Genomic DNA, 19,635 nt, shown 5'->3' on the forward strand with positions numbered 1-19,635 from the left:
TTTCATCATTTTGAGTTTGGAGAATAGCCATGATATCTTCTTCTTCGTTGTACAACACTGCACCGGATTCCACTGCGAGTTCCCACGCTCTCCTGTTTTCCAGCATTTGCTCCTCCAAGGTTGAACTCTGGTCGTCACCAATTTCCTCGTCATTTTCATATTCGTGTTTTCCCCTTTGAGTATCTCTGATTTCCTCCCCATCCTGCACCAACATCCTCCTACATACAGTCGATTCGCCATGTCCATATCCAGCATCATCGACCTCGAAATCCTTATTTGGCCAGCTTCTATCTTCGACTTCACTTACAGCATTTATCTCATCTTCTGAATCATTTTTCCCGTCGATATCCCCAAAACTCCCGTCGTCACTATGCTCCCCAAACACCACCATTTTTACCTACGACAGCATCCGCCGGAACCCCATTGTTTTTAGCCGCCTCACTCCCTGAAGGCCTTCCTTCCTCCAGCACCACCGCATCTGCCATTCATTGATGTCTCTGTCACAAACCCACCTTTCTCCACCACCCCACGGACCTCGATGCCATGACACCCATGAATCATCCCTCACTCTTCTCCTATTCGCCGTGCTCGTGCCGCAAGGGAAGCTGCCTAGCCTCCATCTCCAAGCACATTGTACATTGCTTTTGCGCTATGACCAGGTCGACTTTCCCTTAGGGGATCGTGCTCCACCCAACCCGGATGACCACTCCCTAGCTACCCTGATCCAGCGCCCCCAACTTTGTTCCAGCTGAATGACTTGGGCCTGGCAGCAACGTGAAGCCCATATGAGTACTAACAGTTTCGGGCCCTGTTCTCCTAGTGTTAGTGTTTATTATTCTCCCCTTTTTGGCCTCCCCTTGCAGCCCCCAATTCAAATTGCCCAAAGTCCATGATATAGTTGTATCTGAATCTTCTTTATTACTCATAACGACTTCTCCCACCAAATAAGCACTCCCTTCATTATCATCATTAATTGATTTGTATGTTACCAAATTAAGACAATTCTGTTTTAAATTTTCATTAATCCACTCGTTCAAAATACTTTCTGGAATTACCATCCTGTCCTCTGCTTCTTCACCATCCCGCGTCACCGCCGTTAGTAGTTTTGCCACTTGGTCTATGCATTCCAAAAGATTTGTTCTTCCCACCGATCTGACAGCCGCACCTGTAGAGTTACACGCAGCACTTGTCCTTCGTTGGTCGCAGCTTGTATCACCATCATCATTATCCAACTTACATCGAATCCGCTTATGCCTATTGTGATATGAATCCATTTGTTTATTACTTCTATAAAACAGGTATCAATTTACACTCGTCCAACACTGAAGTGATTGCACGATTCCGTCATCGCATCACACCCAACTACTTTACCCTATTGACTTCCTATGGTTTTGAACGTTTCCATGGACTAGGCATGCAGTGGCACTCCAAAGCATTCCAACCGCACTCTTCTAGTTTCACTTCGTTCCGATTCTTCCCATCTCCACACACCATGAAAAAATTGTAGAAGGCTATTCATTTTAAAAGTGTATGTCTCTTCAGCGCTTAACACACTATCAAAGGTCAGCAAAGCTTTGTATGCGCCTAATTCTCGTACTTGAGTAACTTGAGGCAGATTTTTCGCAATCTAATCTGTCAGTGAGTTAAAATTCATAGCACTTGTTGTCCCTCCCATGAGACTTCTTTGTAACCAGTCCAAGTTTTCCTTTGCCATAGCTACTTCTACCTTTTTTGTCCATCTGTTTCCATGTGGATTTAGGTCTTTTTTCTCTTTTCTTTGTTCTATTGTATTCATCCACGTCTCTACCTGAACCTCCTTGCATTGTGGTCGGCCAGTAGTGTTTTGAACATCTGCTTTTCTCTGAGTTAGCTTCATCTCATTCGTACCCGACATTCTCCTGTACTTCACTTCCCCCCACAAAAACTGCTTTCCCTCTCAACCTTAATCGATTCATGTCTCTTATAGCCTTCAATGTTCATCCTTTCGTCGTGTAACGTATGAACGCAAATATATATATATATATATATATATATATATATATATATATATATATATATATATATATATATATATCACTTTTTTGTTTTCGTGATAAATATATATCATTTATACGTCCCGTCCAGTTGAACAGTTGAAACAGTTCTCTCTTCGATATGTCTTTAGGAAGGTTATCCATGAAGATTGAGAAAGATTCTCTCTCAAGCCTTCGGTATTCTTCTCGATTTCAAATCCTTGGATCTCTGTCTTGTGTTTTATGTTTACCCTCCTCTGTGTTTCCCACCCACGCTCTCTCATCCACGCTCTCTCTCTCTCTCCCTCATCTTTTTCCTTAATAGTTATGCGACATTGATATAGAATGTAAATACTTAACTAATTGATAAATTGATTATTTTTATGAATGTCATGACTTATGACTTAGTTAACCCAGTCCGGTTGAGAGAGGAAACGAAGGTTAGCTGGATAAGTTTACGCTCCACTCCTGTTCCACATTTTCTTACATTGTTATCAAATTCGGCTCGATTCGACTGGTTCGACTAGAAATTCGGTCACCTAACCAAACCGAGTTACTTGTTAAATCGGCTGTGTATTATAGACCCAGTAAAATTCGGTTCGACCTGACAAATTTTCGTAAATCCGATAACCCGGCCGGTTAATTTAAACCAGTCCGGGTCGTGTTTATATATATATATATATATTTTTTTTCAATACTGAAACCGGGTCGTTTCAGCCTTTCAGGTGTCCACGTTTTCCCCCTGTCCCTCTCTGAAGCCCTAATTGCTGAAGATCAACCCCAGCCCCCAACGCTATCTCCTCTCTCGACTCCCTTTCTCAGTTTCTCGTCACTCTCTCCCACGAGCTCAAGCTCTCGTCAGCTCGTCTCATCTCCGGTCTCTCACCTCTCGTCTCCGGTCTGTCAAGCTCTCGTCAGCTCAAGCCCTCCCTTCCCTGCGCTCGCTTCGCCGGCGGCAGAAGCAGACGGAACCGCATCTGGTCCCTCGGGTGGTGGTGGTCGTCGTCTTCTTGCTTCTTACGGGCTCTGTCTCGCACCTGGTCTCGATCTCTCCCTTCCCTGCGCTATTCGTCGCCGGTAGCAGAGGCAACAGATCCCGGTGGGCTGGTCTTCGTTGTGGGTCTTCTTGCTTCGAGCCTTGCCGTCAGCTTCTCCCTCGTCATCAGGTTCTCCTTCGCCGTCAGCTCCCTTCGCCCAACCGGATTTGGTGAGTTCCCCTGTTCTTTCTGTTTCAATTTTGTTGCCGCATCACTGCACCTTGATTTTGTTGCTGAAAGTAACATGTTGCTGAAAGTTGAATGTGTTGCTGAAATTTGTTACTGATTATCATGAACCTTGAATTTGTTGTTGACTTCCAAAATAATCACTTAGCCTAACTTAGCTCAAGTTTGTTCGTTGCTGAAAATCATTACTGAGTTTATTGAACCTTGAATGGGGTTAAATTTTGTTGTTGTTGTAAATCGGTAAATCATGTTGAATTTATTACTTATTATCATCACTGAAGATTGAATCTATTATTGTCTTGCTGAAATAATCACTTATCTAAATTTTTTGTTGTTGTAAATTGTAAATCATCTCTTGGTATAAATATTCTGTTGTTAAAAATTATTATAGTTGAATTATTGTTGAAAAGATGTTTATGCTCTCTGCAATTGTTTAGTTAAATTGTTGTCCCACACTTTCTGTTTGTATTATTATGAATTATTTTTTGTATTGATTTGTGAAAGATATACAAATGTAGATATAGATGCAAATCAAAATGAAGGAAATGTTGGTCAAGCTTCAAACTTGTTTTATGAAGATATAGATGCCGACTTTCAAATCATCTCTTGAATTTGATTTAGACTGTGTTATCTTTTGTTGTTTCTTGTTCTTTAAACTGAGAAAGGATTTTGTACTATTGACTAGTTTATTTTATTTTTTTTGCATCATTTGTTATGTCTAATAATTGATATTTGATTGTTATTAATATATTTATGAAGACATACATTTTAAGTTTTAACTTTTGATTTTAATTTTATTTTTATAATTTTATATTTTTATTTAATTATGACCGGGTCAACCGGGTGAATTAGTGACCCACCGGTTGAACCAATGACCCGGAGACCCAGTCGTATAACCGGGTCAATTACTGGTTCGGTTCTGATAACTATGTTTTCTTGTACTTCTTCATACTGCACCTGCCTGAAGCCTGAAGGCATACCTGAATCTCTCTGACCTTCTTGTCGCGGTCAAGACTCAAGATCTCACGCCATCTCGCCGAGCTCTGTTGATATCTCTATTACAGCGTTGCTTGCCGTCATCTGCCACTTCCTCCATCCAGGTCAGAAAACCCTTGATAGTAATAAAAAACAATGCACTAGTCTCTGCTTCCATGAGAAATGTAATTGTTTGTTATGTTAATCCTTATGACCAAATATTTTAATTTTGAAATACTAGAGAGTTGAGAATGAGTTCGTTGAGCAGTGCGGTGCGAGATCTTCAACGCGAATTAGAGAACAAAACCAATGATCTCTCCAAGCTTCAAAAGGGTATTCATTCGTTATTCCTTTGAATCCCCGTCTCTTTGGTTTTTGATATATTAATATTCTTCCAATTTCAGATATTGCAAAGAATCACCAAGTTAGAAAGAAGTACACTGTCCAACTTGGAGAGAACGAATTGGTCCTTAAGGTATAACCTATCCCTAATCCATTCCTATTCCCAATTACCTCAGATACTATATTTTTCATTCCTTTTCTAACTTTATGTTTGTTTGTTTTGTTAATTAAGGAATTGGATTTATTGAACGAAGATGCAAATGTTTACAAGTTGATTGGTCCAGTGCTGGTTAAGCAAGATTTGGCTGAGGCCAACTCTAATGTCCGCAAGAGAATCGAATACATCACTGCTGAATTGTAAGATTCTTCTCTCTTTAATTTTTTCTCATGCCTATTGTTTGCGTTGCAACAAAAAGATTTGATTGGACTGTGTTTTTATCGCGTTTGTTAATTGTATTTGGAGATACAAGTTAGCTATCCATCAAGTTTATTATTTAAGGAACTCACTAGCTAGTTACATAATCAACTTAGTTGTATAACTCAAGGTTCTGAAAACCGAACCGGTCATCGAACCGCTCTAAATATTGGTTCACTGGTTCATAGGTTCAACCGATCCGACCGTGGTTGAACCGTAAAAACCGTTTTATAATAAAATAATAAATAAAATATAAATAAGCACATAAAAATATAATTATAGTCTAATCTAAACTTGAAAATATCATTCAAATTAAAAGTACTACATAAACCAAATGTTATAATCTCATTCAAATACAAATTCAAAGTGCAAAAGTCAAGAAACAAACAACCAAACATAACATAGCAGCATCAAAATGAGCCAAATTTGTCATCAACCATCAAAATCCTCCATGATTTGCTGCAGATTTTCGTTACTCGCGGGAGGAAGAGAACGTTCATTAGAAGCAGAATTATTTTCAGCATTATCATTCCTAGGTAGGTCTTGGTTGATACTTTCTTCCATACCTAAATATTACCAGCAATCCAACCCAATAATCTCAACTCCCAATAATCAGTTAATCACAACATATGAACATTGAATCAATCCAGAATTCAGAATTCAATTCACAAAATCAACTCTCAAAAAAATCAGAATTCAACTCCCAATACAAACAACATCTCAGGTTCAAAAAAATCAGAAACTCCCAATAATCAGTTAATCACAACATATGAACATTGAATCAATCCAGAATTCAGAATTCAATTCACAAAATCAACTCTCAAAAAAATCAGAATTCAACTCCCAATACAAACAACATCTCAGGTTCAAAAAAATCAGAAACTCCCAATAATCAGTTAATCACAACATATGAACATTGAATCAATCCAGAATTCAGAATTCAATTCACAAAATCAACTCTCAAAAAAATCAGAATTCAACTCCCAATACAAACAACATCTCAGGTTCAAAAAAATAAGAATTCAATTCACAGAATCATCTCTCAAAATCAGAGTATACAAACAACATCTCAGGTTCAAAAAAATCAGAATTCAATTCACAGAATCATCTCTCAAAATCAGAGTATACAAAATGTCAAATCCAGAATCAATTCACAAAATCAATTCATGTTTCATCACAGAATCAGTTCATACTTCATAATCATATTTCATCACAGTTTCATGACTTCATCAGAGTTCAGTCAGTTCACAGAGTTCAGAGTAAAATTCATCTCCCAATAATCACAACATATCAGTTACAGATACTCAGAATTTCATCAAAATTCTTTGTTCACAGAGTTCAGAGTAAAATTCATCAGAAAATCATGTTCATAAATCATAGCTAAATTAAAAAATAAAACTTACCTGGAAATGAGGCAGACGCTGACGGCGAAGTGGCTGAGGGCGTTGACCGTGCTGACGCTGCTGAGGGCGCGACGGAGGCTGAGGCCGCGAAGCTGCTGAGGTCGCGACGCTGCTGAAGGCGCGAAGGAGGTGACTGCGTTGAGGGCTTCGGGCGTTCTGTCTCTCACAGTGGTGGCCGGTGGGTCGTGGTGGGTCGTGGTGAAGGTGGCCTCGTCGGTGTTGTTCTGTCGGAGTTGGAGTGTGGGTGTGGGTCTGTGGGACGCTGAGGCTGGAATTAGGGCGAAGGACGTGAGTGCGTTGAGGGCTTCAGTTCAGGCGTTCTGTCTCTCGCAGTGGTGGCCGGTGGGTCGTGGTGGGTCGTCGCTGGAATTTGGCCATTTGGGTGAAGGAGAAACTGAGAAGACTGAAGGCTGAAGCTGTGAAGCACGAAGAGTCGAAGACGAGAATTAGGGCTTCGCCCTTCCCACATTGAAACGACGGCGTTTTGCTGTCAGTTTAAAAAACCGGCCGGGTCCCGGTTCGGTTCGACCGACCGGTAACCGGCCGGTTCGTCGGTTCAAAGCCGGTTATCAAATTCTGCGGTTTCCTTTGTTGACCGAACCGTGTTAGTGTCCGATTCACGGTTCGACCGGTTCGACCGGCCGGTTCGAACCGGTTTTCAGAACATTGGTATAACTAACTCATATCAACAATACATTGCAGTTATTGGCTGATATCTGCCAATAGCATTTGATTATGAAAACTGGAAAGTGAAAACCAAAATGTTGGGCAACTAAATACCAATGTCCAACAACTACCATACCAGATATGTGTCTGCAAAATCACTCATTGATCAAAGATATCCAAAATATGGTGTCCAGCCGATGTATAATTCTATTGCTAAACTGAAAATTTTCCATGTAAACACCATTCATCACTTTTAGCAAGTTTGGAAGTGAAACAAGAATTCTTTGAAATGCTGTTCAATTTATTATTTTATTTAGCTGAGCGAGAGTAAGCGGTGAAATTTTGTTGTAAAAGTTTATCGATACCAAAGCCTGCCAATATCTATTCTCTCTACTTCCTCTATCAACTTCATTTGTGATGCTGCTTTATTGTTTATGGCTTGCTGCTTGTTTTCTTCATCATTTTCACTTTGTAAATATTTCGATTGGTTTATCTAAGTTAGGCATCTTATAACATTACTTTTGTGAAATATAAGTGTTAAATGGTCTCTGCCTGACAGGAAGCGTCTCGATGCAACTGTTCAAGATTTGGAAGAGAAGCAGAATAGCAAGAAAGATGCGGTTTGTACTAGCTCTTCCATGCTTATTTGTGTAGTTCTAGTTTCATCTTCCTTATGGTTTCTTTTATTGCACTTGGATTGTGATACTTAACTCAGATAAGTTGCGTAGCCTCTCCATCTCAAGATCATAAAGTTACATTTATTTAAACACCCTAAAATTTCCCTTGATTAATACAGCAACAACTACATTAGTTGTTGAGAAATTAGAAACTCTGAAATAATATTTCAAAATAACAATGTTTTGTCTCAAGGACTTGTCTTTCTCAGTCCTCAGAGTTCGGAGACTAGTGTGTCTGATATTGTTTTATTATTCAGGGATTACTCACTTACATGACTATTCCCGCTCTTTTATAAGGAATGATAAAAATTTTAATTATTTATTATATATGTAAAATGATCTTTTGCGAAAAGAATAAGAGATTCTAGTAGTTAACAAATAATATTTGGTGATTCATCCACCTTATCCAGTGGGAGTTCCAACCCTGTTACTTTGAATTGGGAGGCTTAGTGAGAAATAAACTAAAATGAATAATGCTTGAGGATTATTTTCTGGATGTGATCATTCATTGCTACTTAAGAGGACGGACAATAAATTGTGTTTTATTTGTGTGTGAACATGCTTGGATTGATTTGCTATTACTCACTTGATGTTATATGGATTCTAAATAATGATTGATTGCATGTTTTTCTTCATTTGCCATCTTGTTGTAGATACTAAAATTGCAACAGAGAATTCAGTCCCTTCAGACTTCGAAAGCCAAGGCATAATCCTCGCCGACAGATTGTTTTAGCGTTGTAATAATTTTACTCTGCTAGGGTTGTATGTGCTTTTGTGACTCTTGTTTTGGACTGAAGTTGCATTTTAGGGGTGTTTTATAAATCCTTTTGAAGTGCTATTGTTAATACGATATTCATATCTTTGTTACTACGAGAAAAAAGTTACAACCAATCTATACAATTGTGATCATCACAATAGAAGAAACATCAATGCTGACTTAGTAAGGTTGTTGATCGTCGATGATTGGATTGAACTGGCTGGTTTGACAAAAAATCGACAGTCTGTTCTGTTTGATTTTCTGTCAGGACCAGATTTTTCTAATCTGGTTCATGGTTTCTCTTGGGGGAGTGATCGAACTTCAAGAAATAATAATGGTCTTATCAATGTATAACTCTTCAGAAATTCTAATTGCGCTTATATTCATTGTAGAATCGGTCATTGAGGGTCAAACCCAGTAAAAATCGATTACTTGCAGACCTGTGTGGGTGCACCTCTGCAAGTTCACTGATGGAACCGAGCCACTTACGCTATGGGAATGGATTTTTTCAATTTTTTAATAATGGGTTTTTTTTTTAATTTTTTTAACAATTAAAAGAGTAAAGTGTAATTTTTTATTATTAATTTTATAAGTGAAATAAAAAATAAATGAGAGAGAGTAATAAAAGGTTAAAAATCACATTTTATACCCTTAATTTTTTTTAACAATTAAGAGGATTCATTTTTCTTATGCCATTGCTGCAAGGCACTGTCTCCTCTCAAGGCTGTTATCTGTCATTCTATTTTATGCTAAGCGACGGAGAATTCATTCCAAAATGTATTCCACAAAATTCAAAGTTGCAACTTGAAGCTAACAAGCTTATTATAGCCTTGCTTCCCAGTTCCCAGACCAAGTTTACACTTATTATGAGGTGCACTAATATATATATTTTTAAAATGTTCAATCAAATGTTATTTTTTATTTTTTATTTTATATTTATTTTTTCTCAAATTAATAATATTTTTTAATTGTACACAATTCTTCTATTTTTATAATTATATGATATTTCTTAATATTTATTTTAATAAATACTTGAAAAATATAATAAATATAAACTAATTATTTATATAATTATTCAATTATAATTAAGTCAATTAGTTTAAGTGACCTATTAAAGTACTCTGACTAAATTAGTTACCAGTTTAATTTTGATAATTATGTATAAAATTTTGAACTTTTTATTTATTTATAAGAATGTGAATGAATAAGGTACATATAATTTAAACTCTATTCCAATCTTATCTGCATCTTAATTTTTTCAACCTGATCATATTCGATTCAATCGCTAAAAAAAATTATTTTCATTCAAATATAATTTTTAGTTTTTCAATATTTCATAGTATCAATAATATTTATATATTATTATTAAATTAAATTATTAATTCAGTCAGACTATGTTGTACAAAAGAAAAAAAAAATTATAGTTTAAATTTTCACTCTGTTCCTAGTTCCGTTTCTTATTGTCTTGTTCACAAAACCTGTGTGACTGCATTTGGCACTGTAACGCAAAAGCCGTGGAATCCACAAGGATTGAAGAGTATATTCGAAATGGGCGCTGAAAATGAAGAAGCCCCTGAGAGAGAGCTCAACACTTTGCCTCCTTCTAATGGATGGAAAAACCGCATCTTAATCCCAACCCTTCTTGCAGGTATCACTCTGTTCTTCTCTTCCTTCTATCACTTCTCATAAACTTGTTTTTCCTATGTTGGAGTATCTTGCCATGTTCTCTATCATCGATATTTACTCACTTCTGTTTTAATTTTATATTTATTTTTGATATTTGGAGTTTTACGTGTTTAGAGAGAGAGAGAGAGAGAGAGAGATCCTATTTATTTCTGTCAATCCAAGTGCAACCTATGTGTTTGATTGTGAACTTTTATCATTCTTTTTGGGTGTCTATCATGCCTAATTAATTAATTAATTAATTAATTAATCTAAACATGCTTAAATTGGAGGATCATGCCTAATAGTCTATGATGAATCTTTACCCATTTCTATTTTATGTTTAGTTTTAATGGGAATAGATAGAATGCTACAGAGTATTGATACTGGTCTCTATTTGTTTTTGTTTGTTACCTTTATGATTGTTTTTGGGATTAGGGGTTGCTGGTGCTGGAACTGGATTAATCTCGAAGCATCGGAAGAGTCTTGGTCTTGCAAATATTACTGCCAGCTATGCTGCTAATTTTGCCATCGTCACTGGTTGCTATTGCGGTAATTGTTTGATTTTCTTATGATCAGATCCTTATCAGTTAAGAGTTTTGTAAATATGTTTTCATGTATTGTGTTTGATTATGTTGTTGTCATAGATTATAACATTTTGTTGAGTTATACTATCTTATACTATTGTATGGACTTCGATCCTTCTTAATTTTCACATAACAGTATCATGTGATGAGAGAAAAAGATAAACGTTTCAAGTTTCATTGCTAGCAATACCATTACCTGTGCAAGAAAACTTATTTGTGTATTTGTCACTTTATTATATCTTCTTTATATATCAATGTCATTCTAAATGATGGTGCTGCCCTCCTCTGCTTTTGTCAAATTAAGTTTGACTTCAACTATCAATTTCAAGGGCTCAAATTTGATACATTTTTGTAAAATATCAGCATGTTTGTTTTCAGTAAGAATAAATATCGTAATCTTCAATTATCTGTGTTAGAACTACATCTTTTAGTCAAATATCAACATTAGAAGTGTGGATGGAGCATGAACATTTGATAATTCAGGTCATTATTTTGGATTAAATTGCAACTATGGTTTGTCTAAATTGTCAGGGGCACGAGAATTTGTGACAGAAACTAGAAAAACAGGACCTGATGATTTATGGAATTCTGTAGTTGCTGGATTTGGAACAGGTGCTCTTCTAGGGCGTCTGCAAGGTCTGGTTCTGCTTTTTGCACTCTCCCTCTTGGTACATGGTGTTTTTTTGTTATTGTAACAATGATATGAATTTCATGTTTGCTTGACAGGATCACATATTTTATAAAGAAAAAGATTTACTTTCAACTTTTCCACCCTATCCCCTTAACTCTTTTTTAACGATTCCAACATATTTATATAGTTTGGCATTAATAACTGGTTTCAAAGATGATTAATCGTGTTGCTCGTGAACATAGATTTGCGAGTATCACTCTATTCGTGATTAGGGTAATATGTTTAGAATTTAGATTACATTCAAACTTCCTTTCACAGGGTTCATCTAATGTAGAAAAAAGTGTATATTAAAGCAGATATGTTTAAGTTTAGATGTTGAAAATGGAAATAAGGATGAACCAGTTAGACCAAAAGAGAGGAAATTAAAAAATAATGACACAATTCAATGTTGGAGAGTAGAACAAGAATCAGAGACACACTCAAGCAAAAGAACTCAAATTCAATAGATAGGAGCAGGGATAGCAGTTGACGTTGGTAGAAGTCCCGGCCACCTCATTTGTTCATCCTTAATCTCCATTTCAGGATGTCTCTGAAATAGAAAAATAATGTTACTAAAATTTTAGAAAGTTAAACAAAGAAAGTAAAACTAATATATTTCTATTGTATGAAAATGATATAAGAAAATTAAGATTGGGAAATTAACTATTTAATATTTATTAAAAATAATATTTACTATATATAAAGGGGATTGAGAGTGATTTGATGCACAAATTTTCTTTTCTAAAATAGCCTTCTCATATATTTATAGAAAACCAAAGCTTTTTGTTATTCCTAAGACTCATTTGAACCCAAAACCTCTTATTAGAACAGCAAACCATTTACCATCTTGACTATCTCACACTTATTGCTATTACACACATTGAATTTTAGAAAAAGGTGGATAGTGTCTAATTGCCTATTAATCTACTAATCATATATAGTTGACTAAAATGATTATGCTATATATGTACCTATATAATGGTAAATAATTTCTCATATATGGGGACCAAGGCGTGGTGATTGTGATGCCTGTCCTCGAAGGTTGCCGAGAAAACTTTTGTCTCCATACTGCCCCCACGAGTAGGGAAAATTTGACCAACTTGGGGTCCCAAATAGAGATCAGTTCCGATCTGGTTCTGCAAAGATACTATTCGTTTTAAGTAGATTGCATTGCTTGGCTGTGAAAATGTATGGATAAATTTGTCACTTAAAATTGCTTTCTTATTCTGGAATTTCAGGCGGTCAACTTGGGGCGGTTCGATACTCTGTCATCTTCGCTGTTGTAGGGACAACAATAGATTATGCTACTCTCAAAGCGAAAGACTTTTTGAGAGATCAAACTAAAATAATACATCAGGATCATGAGAATTCACAGAAAAATGGAAACTGGTTTAGATTGCCAGAATGGTCCCCGATACGGATACTTGATGAGGAAGCACTTGCTAAAAAACGAGCTCAGGAAGAGGAGTTTCTTGCACAGAGGGCAAGGATTCGTAGTCTAAGGGAAGAAAAATCTTGAAAAACTGTACACTATTTTTTGGTTGTGATGATTATGCATGCCTTGGATCTCTAATGGTCCAACTCCTCACTGTTAAAACTCTATATACCCTTCTCCCCTTCTCAACATTATTAGTTTCTAATAATGTATTTCAGCTTGTTTCTCAAGTTGATGAGTGATGAGCAATGTCTTCATCAGAGGTTCAGAACTGTTGAGGATTAAGTTCTAGTCACCTTTTGGATTGTGTGAAGATTTTTCCTCTTCCCTTTCTCGATATTACACATGGGAAATCCATAACTTAGTTGAGTGTTTGTGTCTTATTGCATTTTTGAGAGGACTTAATTCATACAGAACTTTCTCATTCTCTCAAGTCTCAATGAATTGGTCAATTCATTTTGTTTTGCTTTTGATGTTCTGTGATGCAACCATGTCCAAATGGATTGTCTCAATTAGAAAGCGAGGCAATAAGTAGGTAGAACTAGATGACTATTTAAATTGTTTTGTACTATCAATCAATGTATCAAAGCTTATATTAAGAAATATCTACGAATAATTACTTTTTACCATTCTTATAATATCATTATTGTTCATATGATAAAATAAGATTTTATTTATAATTTTATGTAAATATATTGTTTTTTTTTAATAAAGAGAGTTCAACATATCTTAAGACAAGAAAATATTCTCTAATATAAATCACCTTAGCTCTAACTCACTTTAGAAGAAATTTGCATTTTGGCAGAAATTTCTTATAAACCATGCTCGTCTTTTCACATGTTTCACCAAACAACGAAAAAGGTTAGCAAGTAGATACCGAACATCAGTTAAGCCTTATCCCCCTGTATAGGATTGGTTATATGGATCCAACGACGCAGAGTACTCTATTCTAAAAGAATCAATGTTATAAAATAGAGAAAGAAAATGTAAGGATGACTATACTATTCTGATTTTGTTTCCTTTATTAATATGAAGTATCAATCAGAACATCCATCTCGGCGAAGAAGAATGCACAGGAGTTTGCCGGGGTCTAATAATGTGGTCAGGGTTGCGCTTCATGATCGACGAGACAGTGGGGCTGAAAAAGTCATTACTCCTCTGAGAGGTAGCTCCTTGTGAATACATCTTCTTCCCATGACCAAAGCTCCTCTGGTTTTCGGGTGTCGTCCGGCGAGAAGCTTGGTTCCTTTGAGAAGCACCCCATCTATTGTAATTAACACAACTTTGGCTCCTCCCTACTTGTTGAAACTTCACCTCCCTTGGAGATGTATAATTGCGACTCTCTGCCGTTTCGGCTGAATACATAGTAGTCTCTCCTTCGCTGCTATATCCATTGTGCATTTCCGATACTTCTATGGGAGATGAACTAGACTGAACCTGACTTTGAGCAACATTAACAGAACCTGTTGAGGCAACTTCTTCACTAGGAGTCGCTGGTCTTCGGTCTTGGTTCTGTTTGTCTAACCGGTTTTCTGGTAAAGGACCCTTCAAAAAGTTTTCAGCAGACTTTGGAAGAGGTAACCTTGATGATTTCGGCAAAACTGTCGGTTGAGAGTTTCTTGGAGGAAAATTAATGTCCAAAAGCTGCTTTTGTGGAGTTTCTTTCTTTCCGAGTGGCGCAGCATTTACTCTTGGAGATTCATATATTTCTGGAGTGGGAATCCCCTGTACATGTTCAGCATTCAGGTTTGTGATTAAGCTTTCTTCTTCAATGGTATTAGCAGCAGCATTAGAACTCTGTCCTTGATCCCTTGTCTTCGAGATAGTGTTCGATGAAGATGGAGTGGTGCCATCATTATCAGCAGTTGACTTGAAAACTTGCCTCATTGAGAATGAAGCACACGAATGCTCACTCTTTGGACCAGCAGACATCAACCGAATAAGAGGTAATTTTGGTTTGTTAAGGTCATCAAGGCTACCTTCCCAATGCTGGTTTAACCAATCAAGGATAACAAGAATAGGTATACCAAATTGCATGGGGAGATCCTTCTTCAAAGATGATGAGGATGACGAAGAAGTCGAAGAGGACTTGGTATTTGGTGACGTGGCTAGTTTCATAGGATCACAAACCATAAATGCTAGATTGCCGTGTACATCGAAACCAGCAGAACCTTGGTTCCATGGAATCCCATCAGTTGACAGTTTTATGAGATTATCAGTGGCTATGACCACTTTCCCTTCTCCAACAGTGAGCTCCTGTTTCTCAGTGAAGCCTAAAAGGTAAACTACACTTCCAAGATCCAGGGTGGTTTTACAAGAGGTCTTCAAGTAGTGAGGACACTGACCCTGGGCAATCAATTCTCCATCGGCATCGTCCAAACCCACAATTGTAAGATCTAATACTGAACTCGTAATGAAAAACCTGCAACAATGTCAAAAGAATAAGATCACTGTCACAATAATAAACACTTTATTTTTTCAGATTGGCAAAGGTCGTTGCTCTCAATACAGATCATTCTTTGCTTTTTATTACACAAGAACTTATAAAAGAAAACAAACTATGTACGCCCTTAATGTAAAATTTGGTATTATGGTAAACCCTCTAAAACTAGGCCTGAAAACATCATAGATGAAATCTATAAATAAAATTAGTTTTAAAAAAATATAAATTATTTGTCTTAGGTGGTTTGAATATGTGGGAAGAAAATCAGCAGAACACACAGTTAGAAGGGTAGATGAGATGAAAGATGGACACGTGGCAAATGGTAGAGGAAAACCTAAAAAGACCATACATGAGGTGATCAAAAGATATCTATGTGTCAACAGTCTCATTGTAGACATGATACATGATAGGACGCAGTGGCATCGTTTGATCCATGTAGCCCACTCCACCTAGTGGGATAAGGCTTCGTTATTGTTGTTGTATTTGTTACCACTATTTTTTAGGGAACACCAAAGAGACCTTAAAGTTATGGATTTGATTTTCCTATGTAGAAAATAGAAAAAAAAAAAGAAAAAAAAACGAGAAAGAAAATACTTCATGAAAGAATGGCTGTGAATGTCTTTGCGTATCTGCCAAAAGACATTCCTTAGAAGCAGTGTCCTTCTCATGGGAATAAGAAGTTTGAGGCAACATGACCCAATACCAGCATAGGGAAGCCAGTTTTCTATCTATGGAAATTTCTATATATAACCGAAAAAAGTTCATTTGATAAGATGGTATCTTCATGGAAACAAAATCAAGAGAGTACCAATAGCTTAATGCAGTATATAAAAAAAAAAGGCATACTTCAAACATGAAGAAAGCCTTGGATGATCAATATTTCTAGAGAATTGAATCGAGGAAAACAATCAAATAATGAAATAAAGATAAATAATTATGAGAGAAAAATGGTGATAGTCCAAAATGAAAATGTCTATAAATTAATGTACGAACAAAAACGAAGTAGGAATGAGAAACATGCTAATACTTTGAATGACAAAGGTAAGGGACAGTTAGCAGTAATTTCAGCTCAACAAGCAAGAAAACAACATAGTGTGAACTAAATAACTAATTTTATATTTTTCCCCCAAAAAGCTAGTTTAAGGGGAGGAAAGGAGTGTCTGAATATTTATAAAGGCTACTTAGGTAATAAACAAGTTAATGAACTGGAAAAAAAAAGTAACCTTAAGCAGTTCATAATTGTCATAGAGTAAGTGTTAGCCTTAATTAAGTGGAGAGAAAAAGGAAGGTAAAACCTATGAATTTACTTTTGCAAATACCATTCGAAATCATCTGCAATAACTAATAACTAGGTTTTGTGCGTCAACACATTTGTCCTATGTATTAGATCATTAGTGAAGAATAATAATAGAGTTTCCGATACATTCAAGGAATATTTTAAGATCACATGAGTGTCTGAGTATTAAATTAATACTCTCCTCCATTCACTACTGGTAAGTTGTTTAAAATTTTCTAACACATTCATAAATTGATGCAATTTGTATCTAGATACATTAATCCATGAATGAATCATAAAAGTCAAAATGACTCATCAATATGGAATAGAAGGAGTAAGTTACTGATGAGTAATGCTGAGTTTATGAAACATGAGAAACATCATATAAAGAACAAGCAAGGAAAGAATGGTATTTCAACAAAGAGTGGTGAAAGGAATAAATGAACAAGGAAGGCTCAATCAGTGCATTGAACCCTATTAAAACCAAATTTTCTGTAATCCTATTCAGGGTGTCATTTCTCTTAAAGCCTTGTAAGGGAGATAAAAGACTATACCAACAAACTTTTTATCATTATAATTTATTATAAACCAATTAAAGCACAAGATAGTGTTTTGGTCTGTAACATTTAGAGCTTGTTTTGCTTAAAGAAAATTGCGATGGTATATAGGAAATGAAAAGAAACGGTAGGTGTTAACATTAGATAAAGACAACACTAAATTACTTATATATTTAGCTTTGATTTTCCAATAACTTCTGAAGCACAATATTCTAACAAAATTATTTATAAGCATTATTCACCTTGCTTCTAAGATTCCCAGGTCTAGTATAATATTTACCATTTTAACATTCTGACTTGTTTTCTTGTTATGAACTCTATAACGCACTAAAAGCCACGTCTTGCTTGATCTCTTGAACATGAAAGCACCAAGATGGTGAGTATTTATTGGTCAAAGGAACATTTAGCTGAAGATGACAAGAAGAGCAAACTAACTATAGGTATAACTGTCTTCAGACTTGGCAAACTCATAGATAAAAGCCTAGGCATGGTTCATAAAATCATGGAATATTCAATTAGAGTAAAATTACTATTATTGTAGTTCAACAAGTGAACAAAACCAGTTTAATAATTATGTTTTACTTTTGTAAATAAAAGTCAATCAAATGATAAGCTAAAGCTCCACCTACAACTTATGCTAATTGAAACTAATAATAAAGCTAACAAGAAAACAATGTCACCTTCTAGCTTTGGAATCATTACAAATCATTTGGCACGTAAATATCTAATCAATCCATCTGCTTACGGAAAAGATTTCTAAAAGCAATCTCACTTCACATAAAATAAATTACAATTCATTAACCAAAAATAAATAAATAAATTACAATTCAAAAAGCTACATCAAACACATAATGCCATTATGACCACTGGCTTAAAGTAACAAACAGTCATAGAAACACATAAGAAAAGGGGGGAACCGCCATTTTGAACTGTAAAAAATCATTTTGTTGAAAGAATAGTTCTTGAAAGGTGGTTTATTAGTTTGCAGTGCTACAATGATTAATTTAATTGACAGGACACTGAGACAGGGACACGGAGACACAAACAAAAGACACAGAGACACTGAATTGGTGTATTTTATGTCCATCCTGCCAGGAAAGACACAGAGACACAAACAAAAGACACAACTTATTTTTCATTTTTTCTTTTATTATTCTTGTTAATTTTTTATAATTATATTTTTTATTATTATATTTTTCACCTCAAATTTTTTGAATGAAAAAAATGAAAAAAAATTAAATTTTCATAATTTGTTCTAGTTTATCACCATACAAGATACAAGAACACAAAACTTTGTGTCTCTGTCCTTTATGTCTTGTTCTCAGTGTCTTGTCTTATCCTGTTCTCAGACACAAAGGCAGCAACTTAACAAAAGCTATTTTAGAGACTAATTTGTCAACACATTGATGATTGATCTTCTAAATAGCTATCAGCCATCTCCAATTTCTCTATCCTAGAACCAAAACCAAATGATTTTAACCGACTAATTTCTCTAACAATTTAGAAACCTAATCTGCAAGAAATAGACAGAGTTTAATTTGCAAAACACACCAACAATTCTCAATGTAGTTTCTACTATCACTCTCAGCAATTAGGCTCCTGATATTTTATTCCCTAACAAAACTATTTCCTGATACTCTTTTTTTTTTTTTTTTTTTTGTTGGAAACATATATCTTCCTATAAAAAACAATCCTATTCAAGCACTCGAAGGAAAAGGAGTTTATCTATTAGTAATTTTATAATGACTAATTTTACTATGAAATAAAATAAAATAACTTTTTCTTTTTCTTTTGTAATAAACAAAATAAGAGTTAATTTCTATTATAGCAAGTGCTCATAATTTCAGCATTAAAATGAGCTCATAAGATAAGATAAACAAAATCAGAGTTCTGATTCAGGTTGGGAGTACCTTTGAGGAACAAGAGTGGCAGCGACGCCGTTATGCAGCCGGATCTCAGAGGTCTCGGCGGCGACAGCAGACGGAATGTTGGCGTGCGTCGTCAGAAGTAGGTTCCGGTGGATCAAGAATCCGGTGCCGGAGGGGGAGATGGTGGCCATGGCGTGGGCCTTACCGGAGAAAATGGCGGCCTTCATCCGCTCGGACTTGCTGAGGCCTTTGCAGAAGCACCAGGATTCAGTGAGACCAACCATTGCGGTTGGAGAGAGAAAGAGAGAGAGAGTAGTTGGATCTGGGAAATGTGGTGGTGGCGGTGGTGGTGATAGGGAGCATGTGCGTGATGTGATGTCTAAAAAGACAAGACAGGGTGTAAAACTGAGACCCAGAGAGAGACAAACGCCGTGGTCGTGAAACCAGTTAAGACTAACAAACGAAAGGAGCGGAGCCGGAAATCAACACTCAATCATCAATCGACTATAATGTGTTTTCCACTATTTCTTCATTAATAAAACTCAGGGCAAAAAACCATTATAAGCCAATGCTATGTAGAATTAACGTATATAAGTCAAACAGAAAATGGTTTCAGTAATGCGCCAGATCATATATTAATATAATTCGAACCAATGTGGTTCGAACT

The 19,635-nt window shown here is 36.0% G+C and overlaps 3 protein-coding genes across 3 annotated transcripts; 2 read left to right on the forward strand and 1 right to left on the reverse strand.

Moving 5' to 3' along the window:
- Positions 1 to 2,708: 2,708 nt before the first annotated feature.
- On the forward strand, positions 2,709 to 8,604 carry LOC112710350 (prefoldin subunit 6). The gene is made up of 7 exons (XM_025762527.3): positions 2,709 to 3,219; positions 4,203 to 4,335; positions 4,452 to 4,543; positions 4,615 to 4,685; positions 4,785 to 4,909; positions 7,596 to 7,656; positions 8,367 to 8,604. The coding sequence occupies exons 3-7, from the start codon at positions 4,462 to 4,464 to the stop codon at positions 8,421 to 8,423; spliced, it is 396 nt and encodes a 131-aa protein (XP_025618312.1). The 5' UTR covers positions 2,709 to 3,219; positions 4,203 to 4,335; positions 4,452 to 4,461; the 3' UTR covers positions 8,424 to 8,604.
- A 1,163-nt stretch (positions 8,605 to 9,767) lies between these two features.
- On the forward strand, positions 9,768 to 13,453 carry LOC112710351 (uncharacterized). The gene is made up of 4 exons (XM_025762528.3): positions 9,768 to 10,118; positions 10,571 to 10,684; positions 11,251 to 11,355; positions 12,628 to 13,453. Exons 1-4 carry the CDS (start codon positions 10,019 to 10,021, stop codon positions 12,906 to 12,908), a joined length of 600 nt encoding a protein of 199 aa, XP_025618313.1. The 5' UTR covers positions 9,768 to 10,018; the 3' UTR covers positions 12,909 to 13,453.
- Positions 13,454 to 13,588: 135 nt separating this feature from the next.
- Positions 13,589 to 19,530, reverse strand: LOC112710352 (uncharacterized). Its single transcript, XM_025762529.3, has 2 exons — positions 19,011 to 19,530; positions 13,589 to 15,246 (listed from the first exon to the last, which is right to left on the reverse strand). The coding sequence occupies exons 1-2, from the start codon at positions 19,250 to 19,252 to the stop codon at positions 13,866 to 13,868; spliced, it is 1,623 nt and encodes a 540-aa protein (XP_025618314.1). The 5' UTR covers positions 19,253 to 19,530; the 3' UTR covers positions 13,589 to 13,865.
- Positions 19,531 to 19,635: the final 105 nt, after the last annotated feature.

Source organism: Arachis hypogaea, chromosome 9 (genome assembly GCF_003086295.3).
Source record: "Arachis hypogaea cultivar Tifrunner chromosome 9, arahy.Tifrunner.gnm2.J5K5, whole genome shotgun sequence".
NCBI classification, from domain to species: domain Eukaryota; kingdom Viridiplantae; phylum Streptophyta; class Magnoliopsida; order Fabales; family Fabaceae; genus Arachis; species Arachis hypogaea.

What these genes read in the sequence shown, in the direction of transcription:
- LOC112710352 (XM_025762529.3), bottom strand. Translation starts at nt 19,252, where the DNA reads ATGGTTGGTCTCACTGAATCCTGGTGCTTCTGCAAAGGCCTCAGCAAG. An exon ending in GCCACTCTTGTTCCTCAAAG is followed by an intron (nt 15,247 to 19,010) that starts GTACTCCCAACC and finishes ACATTGTTGCAG; the next exon opens with GTTTTTCATTACGAGTTCAG.
- LOC112710350 (XM_025762527.3), top strand. Translation starts at nt 4,462, where the DNA reads ATGAGTTCGTTGAGCAGTGCGGTGCGAGATCTTCAACGCGAATTAGAG. An exon ending in TCTCTCCAAGCTTCAAAAGG is followed by an intron (nt 4,544 to 4,614) that starts GTATTCATTCGT and finishes TTCCAATTTCAG; the next exon opens with ATATTGCAAAGAATCACCAA. An exon ending in GAATACATCACTGCTGAATT is followed by an intron (nt 4,910 to 7,595) that starts GTAAGATTCTTC and finishes TCTGCCTGACAG; the next exon opens with GAAGCGTCTCGATGCAACTG.
- LOC112710351 (XM_025762528.3), top strand. Translation starts at nt 10,019, where the DNA reads ATGGGCGCTGAAAATGAAGAAGCCCCTGAGAGAGAGCTCAACACTTTG. An exon ending in AATCCCAACCCTTCTTGCAG is followed by an intron (nt 10,119 to 10,570) that starts GTATCACTCTGT and finishes TTTTGGGATTAG; the next exon opens with GGGTTGCTGGTGCTGGAACT. An exon ending in CGTCACTGGTTGCTATTGCG is followed by an intron (nt 10,685 to 11,250) that starts GTAATTGTTTGA and finishes CTAAATTGTCAG; the next exon opens with GGGCACGAGAATTTGTGACA.